Source organism: Mercenaria mercenaria, chromosome 13, assembly GCF_021730395.1.
Source record: "Mercenaria mercenaria strain notata chromosome 13, MADL_Memer_1, whole genome shotgun sequence".
Classification (NCBI taxonomy): domain Eukaryota; kingdom Metazoa; phylum Mollusca; class Bivalvia; order Venerida; family Veneridae; genus Mercenaria; species Mercenaria mercenaria.
The window spans coordinates 25,034,035-25,049,664 of record NC_069373.1 but is presented as its reverse complement, the minus strand read 5'-3'; the positions used below and the strand labels follow the sequence as shown (position 1 = coordinate 25,049,664).

At 37.0% G+C, this 15,630-nt stretch overlaps 1 protein-coding gene across 2 annotated transcripts in view; it reads right to left on the bottom strand.

The window, feature by feature from the left end:
• Positions 1-210: 210 nt before the first annotated feature.
• LOC123529319 (LHFPL tetraspan subfamily member 3 protein-like) overlaps positions 211-15,630 on the bottom strand; it is a 59,980-nt gene continuing 44,560 nt past the window's right edge. The window contains exon 3 of one of the 2 annotated variants that reach the window (XM_045309602.2): positions 211-4,773. In XM_045309602.2, coding sequence (XP_045165537.1) covers positions 4,343-4,773 — 431 coding nt within the window. In that variant the 3' untranslated portion in view covers positions 211-4,342. The remainder of the gene's footprint in view (positions 4,774-15,630) is intronic. The other variant, XM_045309604.2, reaches the window with a different exon arrangement.

The following is a 15,630-nucleotide window of genomic DNA, read 5'->3' as shown; positions in this document are numbered from 1 at the left end:
TATTATAAGTTTCAAGTCAGTAGCTTTGATAGTAACAGAGATATTTAACTTTATCAAAAACTTTAACCAATGGTGACGCCGACACTGGGTGAGCGCAATAGCTCTACTTTTTCTTCCAAAAGTCGAGCTAAAAAGTTGATACTGAATGACAGACGATGGACGCCTGAACAATCTACCTAGAATAATAGCTAATAAAAATCAAAGAACAGCTTTTACAGTCTATTATTTATTTCTACATTTTCATACAAAAATATATAAAGCAGTTAATCATATATTAGAATTTTAAGAAGCTCTTAAACATGTACATAAGAAAATAGATGTAGGAGCAACAAACAAGTAATATCTGAAATTCTTGAAATATTTTTTTTCTCTGTATATTAAACTGACTGCTCTGAATCCACATTCAAGAGGGCCATCCAGGGCCATGATGGCCCAAGATAGCTCACCAGCTTCACAGTGCTCAAATAAGATAAAAATTCTGCTAGTGAGTTATCTAAGAAACATTTAACCAAGTTTCTTTGAAAACTGGCCTGCAGGTTCAGAGAAGTATTTTGTGGAGCCATATATAGAAAACCAGCACCCAGTACCCAAGTGTTTTTGACAAAGCAAGACATTTTCACTAGAGGGCTTTGCAAGAAACATTTCTGTGAAAATGTTTCAAAATCTGTTCAGTAGTTTACCAAAACAATATCTATTTTTAACTCTGGTGGCCAAGTTTTTATGATCAATCAGAAATACTTTAACTGTTAAAGAAAAGGTCAAATTATTCTTTAAAATTTTTCACTATATTTTAAATACTTGAAGTCACATGGGGATGTGCAAAGTGCTTAATTTATCCAAAATTAAGAGCAATCCAAAAAAGAGCTGACAGAGGACTGCAACATTTGACTACTCGAAAGCCTCTAACTAAAGGAAGTTGAATATATATAAAAGTAGAAAAAGGGGGCATAATTTTGTAAAAATGCTAAACAGAGTTTAGTTACTGATGGTTACTGAGATACCTACTGACATACAAAAACTTACAAATCAGATTGCTGACACTGATGAATGGGCGAGTGCAATAGCTCTATAGTCTAGATAACAAAAAAATGTAAGCAAAAGGATGGATTTACTAAGGCAGCCCTGGTCACTGATGCTGGTGCAAACGATGCTTCATTGTATAAACATACAAGAAAAGCCAAGTTTTTTGACAAAAATAATTTGAATAATATTGTTAGAGTGGAACACAAGTAGGGGTGACTATTGAGGCCAATTTTGACTATTGCAATACTATTGATATTGCTTAAAAACTATTGCGATACTATTCTATTGCAGGTTACTATGGCGATACTATTGCAATAGTTATCGGCCATCCTATTTTATACAGTAAAGCTACCAACTGGCATTGTTACACAGTGTAAGAGACGGCACTGTTTATAATTGCTGTTTACACACATTGAGATGTTTGTATAAATGAAACGGACAGAAATAATTCTAACATTAAATATTTCTTGACTTCCTCGGCTTTGGAACAATAAGTAAAACAATAAACCTATGCAAGGTATACTCAAACGAATCGGCCATTTTGTTGCGAGTGTCAACATGTTTAATAACCCAAAGCATCGAAAAAGATGAAAATTAACGTATCGGTTTAAGGTGTACCAGCACTAAATGAAGGGCCCTACCGAACAGTTTGCTGTATAATACAAGTATCCTTCTTTCTCCATGTCCATAGTACATTTTCTCATCTAAGATTAACAGGTTATTTCAATATATTTAATCAAAGTTTCTAAGAAACAAAATTTATTAATTATCTCCAGACTTGTCAGTCCTTTATGGTAGTTAAATTCCATGAGGGTAATTATTGTAATGGAGACGTAAACATTTTCGGAGGCGCAAATGAAAGCTGCCTCTGTTTCTTGGTTTATAAATTATAAATTATTTCTGTATTTACTAAAATTTCAAAACTATCGAAACTATCGATTGTTGAAGGAACTATCGGCGATTGTTACTGGATCGTGACTTTTCTATCGATGCATGCTATCGGGACACTTAGTATCGCAATGCATCGATAGTTCGATGTATCGTTACACCCCTACACACAAGGGTCATTTTGGGGAAATTATCTTGAAATCAAGCCAGCAGTTGTCTGAAGATCTTTTAAATTTTAGGTCAGATGGTTGTTTTTTTGATGAATCAAAATGTTTTCGGGAGATGTTGTTTGAAGAAAATGTTTACATTGACAGACGGACATCAGATGGACAACTGACAACAAATGATAAGTGATTACAATAGCCTTGTGCTCTGGTTGAGGTGAAAATTATATACACCAGCATATTTACATAAATAATTGTAGTGTTAACAAAGGATTAAAATGTTTTCACCTAAATTGATATACACACAAAACCCAACACAGTACTTCTAATTACATCTGATTTATTTATTGTGCCTAAATGTAACAATGTCAAAAATGTAACATAATTATGGTGGATTTATACAGTTTGTATAGATTGAGGCAAAAAACTGGCAAAAACTAAAATAGTCAGCTACTACACACACTTAAACAAGAGGGTCATGATGGCCCTATATTGCTCACCGGAGTAGAGTTGTTTGCTTGAACAGATTTCTTAGCTAAAGCTTTAAAAAACAAGAAAATTAGGAGAGTGGGTCAAGGTAAAGATTATGCAAGATTACTTTTGAAATCTGTAAAAAAATATTACAGGTGGTCCAAATCCTTTTGCTGTAGCTTAGAAAATAAGAAAGTAGGTCAGTAGGTCACATTGATGGTCATTGAAAGTCTGTTTAAAGATCGGCATGCAAAACTATACATGTCATCCAAATTTCAAAGCTGTATCTTAAAAAACAAGAAAGTAGGTCAGTAGATCACATTCAATGTCACTGAAAATCAGTTTTAAGATCGGTGTGCAAAACTGTACATGTCATCCAAATTTTAAGGCTGTATCTTAAAAAACAATAAAGTAGGTCAGTAGGTCAAAATTACAGTCAAGTGGCCCCTAATTACTTGGGGTCATAAGGTAATTATAATTAAACAGTCTAGGAAATATGATCAGATAATTTTTGAAGTATTTTTTCCTATATAACTCATATAAAAACTATGTGACCCTCGGGGCTGGGCCTCTTTTCACCCCAGGGGCATAATTTAAACAGTCTTGTTAGAGAGCCACTAGGCAATGCTACATAATGAATCTCAAAAGCCTAGGCCTTGAACTTTCAGTCAAAAAGATTTTGAAAATTTTTTCCTATGCAAGTCTATGTAAACTTGGGACCCCCAGGGAAGGGTCTCTTTTTACCTCAGAGGCGTAATTTGAACAATCTTGGTAAAATGCAACATACCAAAAATCAAAAGCCTAGGCCTTGCACTTTCAGAGAAGATTTTTTTTTCCCATATGTAAGTCTATGTAAAACTTGGGACCCCTGGGGCGGGGCCTCTTTTCACCTCAGGAGCATAATTTGAACCATCTCGGTAGAGAACCACAAGGCAATGCTACAAACCAAACATCAAAGGCCTAAGTCTTGTGGTTTCAGACAAGATTTTTAAAAATGTTTCCTATTTAAGTCTATGTAAAACTTGAGACCCCTTGGGCAGGGCCTCTTTTCATCCCAGAGGCATAATATGAACAATTTTGGTAGGGAACCAAAAGGCAATGCTACATACCAAATATCAAAGGCCTAGGTCTTTTGGTTTCAGACAAGAAGATTTTTTAAGTTTTTTCCTATATAAGTCTATGTAAAACTTGGGACCCCTGGGACCGGGCCTCTTTTCACCCCTGGGGCATAATTTGAACAATCTTTATAGAGGACCATTAGATGATGTCACAGGCCAAATATTGAGGCTCTATGCCTTGTGGTTTTGGACAAGAAGATTTTCAAAGTTTTCCCTATATAAGTCTATGTAAACCATGTGACCCCCAGGGTGGGGCCATATTTGACCCTAGGGGAATGATTTAAACAAACTTGGTAGAGGACCACTAGATTATGCTAAATACCAAATATAAAAGCCCTATGACCTGTGGTTTTGGACAAGAAGATTTTTAAAGTTTTTCCTTTCAGTTGCCATGGCAACCAGAGTTCTACATGGAATTCAATTCTTTGAATAATTTTTTAAAGAAGACCATCCAAGGAACATCCCTGTGAAGTTTCATCAAAATTGGCCTGATGGTTAAGGAGGAGATGTTGTTTAAAGGAAAGTGTGGGTGGATGATGGACAGCGGACGGACGGTGAGCAATCACAATAGCTCACCCGAGCCTTTGGCTCCGGTGAGCTAAAAAGGGGACAATAACATCTTGAAGACCAAATAACACACAAAAATACAGAGAAAATACCAGCATATTTTGTGAAAGTCTATAAATGAATGTGGTCAGGGTTTACAAGGTCTGTCTCAAGGTCACTTACTGTGGAGGTTTGAGACCTTGGTGAATTGCCCAGATCTTGGCTCTCAACAGTCTCTGACCTTGCTGATTCTGAATGACCACCTGAAGATTGTGATACTGGTGACCTTGAACCCTGTGACCTTCTTGACCTTACAGAACTAGAGCCACCATTTGACCTTGTACTTGAAGGGTTTGTGCTACTTGAAAAATCATCTAATTTATCCACAGGAATAATAAGGGGTTCAACATTCTGTCCATTAACATTTCCAAATGTTGTAAAGTTTTCAGTAAATCTTTCTGTACTTCCAAGAGTTGTGTAATTGTGTTTTTGACGCACTGCTTGTTGTTGCACAGGAAGTTGGTCAAGTCTGCCGGAGAAGCTGTTTGTAATCAGAGTGTTTTCTGCAAAAGAATAGAACGTTTCATATAAAGTACTATTTTGAGATGTATTTTGTGCTAAATGTTTACATTAAAATATATGTATCGAAATCACACTACATCTATTTTGAAACAGTATCTGTTTTGGAAACATCAAAAGCACCCAGACTTTTCAAGCTTCATTTCAGATATATCTTAAATAACTACTTAAAGACCAACAGATAATATAAATCTGAAATAAGCAAATGAAAAATGAAAGTATTGAAGGAAGTGTAAAATGACTGATAACAAATCACATTAACAAACAATACACTCCAGTATTCTACTACTTCAATAGATAAACTAATGTTATCTCCAACTTTAAAGGGGAAGGTGTTTACTGCATATTTGAATTAGGTAATATTTATTGATAACACATAATGTACCAAAACCAGGCTGTTTTAGCTTATAACATAGTCAGTATACTGTATAGTGGGTTATTTATTTATTTTATTTTGTTGGGTTTAACATCGCACATACACAATGATGACAGGTCATATGGCGACTTTCCAGCTTTGATGGTGGAGGAAGACCCAAGGTGCCCCTCCGTGCATTATTTCATCACGGGCGGGCACCTGGGTAGAACCACCGACCTTCCGTAAGCCAGCTGGATGGCTTCCTCACATGAAGAATTCAATGCTCCGAGTGAGGCTAGAACCCACATCGGTGAGGGGCAAGTGATTTGAAGTCAGCGACCTTAACCACTCGGCCATAGAGGCCCCCGTATAGTGGGTTAATTCTGCGGGCAAAAAATTCTGCGCTTTTGTCCTAAAATGGGCCTAGTTTATTTCTGCGTTTTTTATTTCTGCAACATTTGAGAAAAGCAGGATTGAATTTTTGCAGTTTGCATAAACTGGAAGTAAATTCTGCGCATGGGAAATAGCTAACGCATTGACTACGTCATAATTAACTAGAATGTGTCTGTAGGACACAGGGTGTGCCCCCCCCCACTGGTACACTTGTCATAAATGAGGGCCAATAATTCAAATGTTTGCAGTCTTAATGGGGTATAGCCTCAACAATCATTTTATGAAAAGGATTCATTATTCTAGGCCTTTTACTTTTTGAGCTATGAGCATTACAAACAAAAAATGCACTATTTTGGCTATTTCAAGGGCCATAACTCTGTAATAAGAGCTAAGATTCTCAAGAGGAATGCCAAGTGTGCAAGTTCACATCAAGATAAAGACTCCAGCAAGGTTTCCTGAATTTACATCTGATACTTTTTGAGCTAGGCACATAATTAGGTGAAAAAGTGTGTTTTTTTACTATTTCAGGGGCCATAACTTTAAAAATAGGGGGTGGAGCCAGCCAAAAAATTAGATGTGTGCAAGTGTATATCATGATAAAGACTTATGCAACTTTTCAACCATTTATATTAAATAGTTTTTGAGCTAGGTGCATCACAAGGTGAAAATGTGTATTTTTGACTATTTCAGGGGCCATAACTCTAAAAATAGGGGGCGGACCCAAATGAAAAATAGGAGGTGCGCAAGTTCATATCATGATTAAGACTCATACAAGTTTTTCATGAAGCTATATCAAATACTTTTTGAGCTAGGCATGTCACAAGGTGAAAATGTGCATTTTTGACTATTTCAGGGGCCATAAGTCTGAAAATAGGGACCGACCCAAATGAAAAATAGGAGGTGCGCAAGTTCATATCATGATTAAGACTCATACAAAGTTTCATGAATCTATATCAAACACTTTTTGAGCTAGGCGTGTCACAAGGTGAAAATGTGCATTTTTTACTATTTCAGGGGCCATAACTCTTAAAATAGGGGGCAAAGCCAGATGAAAAATAGGAGGTGCGCAAGTTCATATCATAATCAAGACTCATGCAAGGTTTCATGTATCTATATCAAATACTTTTTGAGCTAGGCGTGTCACAAGGTGAAAATGTGCATTTTTGACTATTTCAGGGGCCATAACTCTGAAAATAGGGGGCGGAGCCAAACGAAAAATAGGAGGTGCGCAAGTTCATATCATGATAAACACTCATGCAAGGTTTCATCAATTTGTATCAAATACTTTTCGAGCTAGGCACGTCACGAACTTCGGACGGACGGAAGGACGGAAGTTCCTACATATGGATACTTATGTGGCTACTCTTTTGTTCTCTCTATTGTTCTTTTAGCCACGAAAGAGAAAAATAGCCACATAAAAGCCTTACGGAATGAATGACATCAAAGAAAAAGTACAGTTACCTATTGTTCCTATAGCCACCTAAGTATGCAAATGTGAGCTCGGACGGACGGATGCACGCACGGATGCACGGACAAGACCAAATCTATATGCCCCCACCACTCATGGGGGGTTGGGGGGGCACAACAACTCAAATGCATATCGTTCTCGTCAGTTATGTCCCGATGGCATTATCTAGGTCGGTATCTAGGACAGTGAAGTTGGCTTCTCATAAACCTAGCCTGTTTTGTGATATACACTTGTAAAGATTACACGCCCGAAACAGTAACCATTCATTCATAGAAAATAGATTGATACAATAACAAAAGCAATCAACCACAATTGATACGGTGTGAATAACTTGACAGCAGACGAAAAACTCGTGAGATAAAGGTAACGGGTCATTATATTAAGTGAAATTTCAAAGTTTATTTCTGCATCAAACTAGAATATGTCAGTAGGACACAGGGTGTGCCCCCCACTTGTACATTTGTCACAAATAAGGGGCAATAATGTTTTCAGTCTCAGTTTGAGGGTATAGCCTCAACAAACATTTTATGAAAAGTATTCATTATTCTAGGCCATATACTTTTTGAGCTATGAGCATCACAAACAAAAAATCCACTATTTTGGCTATTTCAAGGGCCATAACTCTGTAATAAGAGCTAAGATCCTCAAGAAGAATGCCAAGTGTGCAAGGTCACATCACGATAAAGACTCCAGCAAGGTTTCCTGAATTTACATCTAATACTTTTTGAGCTAAGCACATAATTAGGTGAAAAAGTGCATATTTTTGCTATTTCAGGGGCCATAACTTTAAAAAATCGGGGGTGGAGCCAGCCAAACAATTAGAGGTGTGCAAGTTAATATCATAATTAAGACTTATGCAAGTTTTCAACCATTTATATTGAACAGTTTTTGAGCTAGGTGCTTCACAAGGTGAAAATGTACATTTTGACTATTTCAGGGGCCATAACTCTAAAAATAGGGGGCGGACCCAAAAGAAAAATAGGAGGTGCGCAAGTTCATATCATGATTAAGACTCATGCAAGGTTTCATGAATTTATATCAAATACTTTTTGAGCTAGGCATGTCACAAGGTGAAAATGTGCATTTTTGTCTATTTCAGGGGCGATAACTCTGAAAATAGGGGGCGGAGTCAGATGAAAACTAGGAGGTGCGCAAGTTCATATCATGATTAAGACTCATGCAAGGTTTCATGAATCTATATCAAATACTTTTTGAGCTAGGCATGTCACAAGGTGAAGATGTGCATTTTTGACTATTTCAGGGGCAAAACTCTGAAAATAGGGGGCGGAGCCAGATGAAAGATAGGAGGTGCTCAAGTTCATATCATGATAAAGACTCATGCAAGGTTTCATCAATTTATATCAAATACTTTTCGAGCTAGGCGCGTCACGAACTACGGACGGACGGACGGATGGATTCACCGACAAGACCAAATCTATATGCCCCCACCACCGATGGGGGGGGCACAAAAAGACTGCTGATAGTTTAAATGTTCGAAATCTATTTCTTTGTGACAGCCTCGACCCACAGAATAAGCAGAAATAAAAATCCGCAGAGTTAACCCGCTATAAGGTACATAGTAAGCAGTTCAAGAGGACAAATCTTGTCACTTATAATGACACTGACTAGATTTTCCCTTAAGATTCAGAACCAGTGATTACAAACCTTTTTCACTAATGATGTCTCTAAGCACATTTCCCCTATAAGATTCAGAACCAGTAATTACAAACCTTTTCACTATCAATGTCTCTGAGCACATTTCCTCTACAAGATTAACTAGTGATGACACCCTTGTCACTTAGTCAGTGAGCATATTTCCCCTTATTATATAATTCAAAACCAGTGATGACAGATCTTGTGCCTAACAACAACATTGACCATATTTGCCTAATAATCAAATAATATTCAAGACAAAGCGATGATTGACCTTAAATTGTCAATAACATTTCCCTTATACGATACTGGACCAGAGATGGGCAGATCTTGTCACTTACAACAGCATTAATTACATTTCTCCTAAGAGATTACCGGAAAGAACCAGTGATGCTAGATCTCCCCACTAACAATAGTACAGAGCATATTTTCCATATAAGATTCGAAAATGGTCATGGCAAATCTTCTCAATAATAACAAACATTGAACATATACAGGTTTAAGAACCACACATTTCCCCCTTATTAGATAAAGGACCAGAGATGATAGACCTTGTCATTAACAAAGCCACTGAGCATATTTCCCTTATTAGATAAAGGACCAGAGATGACAGACATTGTCATTAACAAAGACATTGACCACACTTCCCCCTTATTAGATAAAGGACCAGATATGAAAGCTCTTGTCACTAACAAAGCCATTGACCACATTTCCCTTATTAGATAAAGGACCAGACATGATAGACCTTGCCATTAACAAAGGCATTGAGTACATTCCCCCCTTATTAGATAAAGGACCAGAGATGATAAATCTTGTCACTAACAAAGCCATTGAGTACATTCCCCCCTTATTAGATAAAGGACCAGAGATGACAGACATTGTCATTAACAAAGGCATTGAGTACATTCCCCTTATTAGATAAAGGACCAGAGATGACAGATCTTGTGACTAACAAAGCCATTGAATACATTCCCCCCTTATTAGGTAAAGGACCAGAGATGACAGATCTTGTCATTAACAAAGGTATTGAGTACATTTCCCATATTAAATAAAGGACCAGAGATGATAGATCTTGTCACTAACAAAGCCACTGACCACATTTCCCTTATTAGATAAAGGACCAAAGATGATAGACCTTGTCATTAACAAAGGCATTGAGTACATTCCCTTATTAGATAAAGGACCAGAGATGATAGATCTTGTCATTACCAAAGACACTGGCCACATTTCCCTTAATAGATAAAGGACCAGAGATGACAGACACTGTCATTAACAAAGGTATTGAGCACAATTCCCTTATAAGATAAAGGACCAGAGATGATTGATCTTGTCATTAACAAAGACATTGACCACATATCCCTTAATAGATAAAGGACCAGAGATGACAGATCTTGTCATTAACAAAGGTATTGAGCACATTTCCCTTATTAGATAAAGGACCAGAGATGATAGATCTTGTCACTAACAAAGCCATTGAGTACATTCCCCCCTTATTAGATAAAGGACCAGAGATGATAGATCTTGTCATTAACAAACACATTGACCACATTTCCCTTAATAGATAAAGGACCAGAGATGACAGACATTGTCATTAACAAACGTATTGAGCACATTTCCCTTATTAGATAAAGGACCAGAGATGATAGATCTTGTCATTAACAAAGACATTGACCACATTTCCCTTAATAGATAAAGGACCAGAGATGACAGACATTGTCATTAACAAACGTATTGAGCACATTTCCCTTATCAGATAAAGGACCAGAGATGATAGATCTTGTCATTAACAAAGACATTGACCACATTTCCCCCTTATTAGATAAAGGACCAGAGATGACAGATCTTGTCATTAACAAAGACATTGACCACATTTCCCTTAATAAGTAAAGGACAAGAGATGATAGATCTTGTCATTAACAAAGGTATTGACCACATTTCCCTTAATAGATAAAGGACCAGATATGACAGACATTGTCATTAACAAAGGCATTGACCACATTTCCCTTATTAGATAAAGGACCAGAGATGATAGATCTTGTCATTAATAAAGACATTGACAACATTTCCCTTAACAGATAAGGACCAGAGATGACAGATATTGTCATTAACAAATGTATTGAGCACATTTCCCTTATCAGATAAAGGACCAGAGATGATAGATCTTGTCATTAATAAAGACACTGACCACATTTCCCTTAATAGATAAGGACCAGAGATGACAGATATTGTCATTAACAAAGGTATTGAGCACATTACCCTTATTAGATAAAGGACCAGAGATGACAGAACTTGTCATTAATAAAGACATTGACCACATTTACCCTAATAGATAAGGACCAGAGATGACAGATATTGTCATTAAAAAGGTATTGAGCACATTTCCCTTAATAGATAAAGGACCAGAGATGACAGACATTGTCATTAACAAAGGTATTGAGTACATTTCCCTTATTATATGAAGGACCAGAGATGATAGATCTTGTCATTAACAAAGACATTGACCACATTTCCCTTAATAGATAAAGGACCAGAGATGACAGACATTGTCATTATCAAAGATATTGAGCACATTTCCCTTATTAGATAAAGGACCAGAGATGATAGATCTTGTCACTAACAAAGCCATTGAGTACATCCCCCCCTTATTAGATAAAGGACCAGAGATGATAGATCTTGTCATTAACAAAGGTATTGAGCACATTTCCCTTAATAGATAAAGGACCAGAGATGATAGATCCTGTCACTAACGAAGACATTGACCACATTTCCCTTAATAGATAAAGGACCAGAGATGACAGACATTGTCATTAACAAAGGTATTGAGTACATTTCCCTTATTATATGAAAGACCAGAGATGATAGATCTTGTCATTACCAAATACATTGACCACATTTCCCTTAATAGATAAAGGACCAGAGATGACAGACAGTGTCATTAACAAAGGTATTGAGCACAATTCCCTTATTAGATAAAGGACCAGAGATGATAGATCTTGTCATTACCAAAGACATTGACCACATTTCCCTTAATAGATAAAGGACCAGAGATGACAGACATTGTCATTAACAAAGGTATTGAGTACATTTCCCTTATTATATGAAGGACCAGAGATGATAGATCTTGTCACTAAACAAAGCCATTGAGTACATTCCCCCCTTATTAGATAAAGGACCAGAGATGATAGATCTTGTCATTAACAAAGACATTGACCACATTTCCCTTAATAGATAAAGGACCAGAGATGACAGACATTGTCATTAACAAAGGTATTGAGCACATTTCCCTTATTAGATAACGAACCAGAGGTGATAGATCTTGTCATTAACAAAGGCATTGACCAGATTTCCCTTATTAGATAAAGGACCAGAGATGACAGACATTGTCATTAACAAAGGTATTGAGCACATTTCCCTTATCAGATAAAGGACCAGAGATGACAGGTCTTGTCATTAACAAAGACATTGACCACATTTCCCTTAATAGATAAAGGACCAGAGATGACAGATCTTGTCATTAACAAAGGCATTGAGTACATTTCCCTTAATAGATAAAGGACCGGAGATGAAAGATCTTGTCATTAACAAAGTTATTGAGTACATTTCCCTTAATAGATAAAGGACCGGAGATGACAGATCTTGTCATTAACAAAGTTATTGAGTACATTTCCCTTAATAGATAAAGGACCAAAGATGATAGATCTTGTCATTAACAAGAGATCACAGAGTGATCTTGGCGCCCACCAATGTGCCATTTTTGAGTGTTCCAAATTTCAAGACTTACTGACTAGCTCAAGGTCAAATTTCATTTCCGTACACAACACTGTGCATGTGGTCCTAATTCGAAAGCTGTAGCTTGAGAAATGTGAAAGTAGGTCACTAGATCAATCTTAAGGTCAAAGTTTAATTCGGTACACAAAACTATGCAAGTGGTCCAAATTTGAAGGCTGTAGCTTGAGAAATGTGAAAGTAGGTCACTAAGTCAAAATCAAGGTCAAATTTCACTTCAGAAACAAATCTATAAATGTAGTCCAAAATTGAAGCCTATACCTTCAAAAATGTGAAAGTAGGTCATTAGGTCAATGTCAAGGTCAAAGTTTGTTTCGGTACACAATCCTATTCATGTGGTCTAAATTTGAAGCCTGAAGCTACAGAAATGTGAAAGTAGGTCACTAGGTCAATCTTAAGGTCAAAGTTCATTTCGGTACACAAAACTACGCAAGTGGTCCAAATTTGAAGGCTGTAGCTTGACAAATGTGAAAGTAGGTCACTAGGTCAATGTAAAGGTCAAAGTTTGTTTCGGTACACAAAACATGCATGTGGTCTAAATTTGAAGCCTGTAGCTACAGAAATGTGAAAGTAGGTCACTAGGTCAATCTTAAGGTCAAAGTTCATTTTGGTACACAAAACTACACAAGTGGTCCACATTTGAAGGCTGTAGCTTGAGAAATGTGAAAGTAGGTCACTAGGTCAAAATCAAGGTCAAATTTTATTTTGGAATACAGAACTATGCATGTGGTCCAAATTTGAAGCCTGTACCTTCAAAAATGTGAAAGTAGGTCACTAGGTCAATGTAAAGGTTAAAGTTTGTTTCGGTACATAAAACCATGCATGTGGTCCAAATTTGAAGGCTGTGGCTTGAGAAATGTGAAAGTAGGTCACTGGGTCAAAATCACGGTCAATTTCATTTCGGAACATAAATATGCATGTGGTCCATTTGAAGCCTGTACCTTCAAAAATGTGAAAGTAGGTCACTAGGTCAATGTCAAGGTCAAAGTTTATATCAGTGCACAAAACTATGCATGTGGTCCAAATTTGAAGGTTGTAGCTACAGAAATGTGAAAGTAGGTCACTAGGTCAAATCAAGGTCAACTCATGTCAAGTTCATCTTGCCACTAAAACCATAAAAGTGGTCCAAATTTGAATGTTGTAGGTTATTGACAAGAAGTTTTAAAAGCTTTTCCCTATATAAGTCTATATGACCATGTGACCCAGGACGGGGCAATTGACCCTAGGGGATAATTATAACAAACTGGTAGAGAACCACCAGGCATGCACATTACAATATCAAAGCCCTAGGCTTTGTGGTTTGGACAAGAGATTTTCAAAGTTTTTCCCATATAAGTCTATGTAAACCATGTGACCCCCGGGCGGGGCCATATTTGACCCTAGGGGATAATTTGAACAATCTTAGTAGAAGACCACTAGATGATGTCACATACAAATATCAAAGCCCTAGGCCCTGTGGTTTGGACAAGAGGTTTTTCAAAGTTTTTCCCTATATAAGTCTATATAAACCATGTGACCCCTGGGCGGGGCCATATTAGACCCCAGGGAAATAATTTCAATCTTCTTGGTAGAGGACCACTAGATGATGCTTCATACCAAATATCAAAGCCCTAGGCTCTGTGGTTTTGGGCAAGAAGATTTTCAAAGTTTTTCCCTATATAAATCTATGTAAATTATAGAAATAAACAAAGGGCCATAACTTACTAAAAATTTGTTGAACCAGTCTGATTTTCAGGGGGACACAACTAGGGTACCAATACATCATTCTGACAAAGTTTGGTCAAAATCCCCCTGGTAGTTTCTGAGGAGATGCGATAACGAGAAATTGCTAACGGAAGGACGGACGGACGGAAGGACGCCGGACCACGGACGCAGAACAAAGGTATTGAGTACATTTCCCTTAATAGATAAAGGACCAAAGATGATTGATCTTGTCATTAACAAAGGTATTGAGTACATTTCCCCTATTAGATAAAGGACCAGAGATGATAGATCTTGTCATTAACAAAGACATTGACCACATTTCCCTTAATAGATGAAGGACCAGAGATGATAGACATTGTCATTAACAAAGGTATTGAGCACATTTCCCTTATTAGATAAAGGACCAGAGATGATAGATCTTGTCATTAATAAAGACATTGACCACATTTTCCTTAATAGATAAGGACCAGAGATGACAGACATTGTCATTAACAAAGGTATTGAGCACATTTCCCTTATAAGATAAAGGACCAGAGATGATAGATCTTGTCATTAACAAAGCCATTGAGTACATTCACCCCTTATTAGATAAAGGACCAGAGATGACAGATCTTGTCACTAACAAAGCCATTGAGTACATTCCCTCTTATTAGATAAAGGACCAGAGATGATAATCTTGTCATTAACAAAGACACTGACCACATTTCCCTTAATAGATAAAGGACCAGAGATGACATACATTGTCATTAACAAAGGTATTGAGCACATTTCCCTTATTAGATAAAGGACCAGAGGTGATAGATCTTGTCATTAACAAAGACATTGACCACATTTCCCTTAATAGATAAGGACCAGAGATGACAGACATTGTCATTAACAAAGGTATTGAGCACATTTCCCTTAATAGATAAAGGACCAGAGATGATAGATCTTGTCACTAACAAAGCCATTGAGTACATTCCCCCCTTATTAGATAAAGGACCAGAGATGATAGATCTTGTCATTACCAAAGACATTGACGACATTTCCCTTAATAGATAAAGGACCAGAGATGACAGGCATTGTCATTAACAAAGGTATTGTGTACATTTCCCTTATTAGATAAAGGACCAGAGATGATAGATCTTGTCACTAACAAAGGCACTGAGTACATTCCCCCTTTATTAGAGAAAGGCCCAGAGATGATAGATCTTGTCACTAACAAAGGCCTTATTAGATAAAGGACCAGTGATGAAAGACCCTATCATTAACAAAGGCATTGAGCACATTTCCCCTATAAGATACAGAACCATATGTGATAGATCTTTTCATTAACAAAGGCATTGAACACATTTCCTATAGAACAAGAGCTGTCGGAGGACAGCAGCGCTCGTCTATTCAATTGTCTTGTCAATTAAATGAATATTTAAGTGGAAAAAGGGGCATATTTTGTAAAAGTGTAGAACAAAAAATTATTGATGAAACAACTATCATATTTTGGCT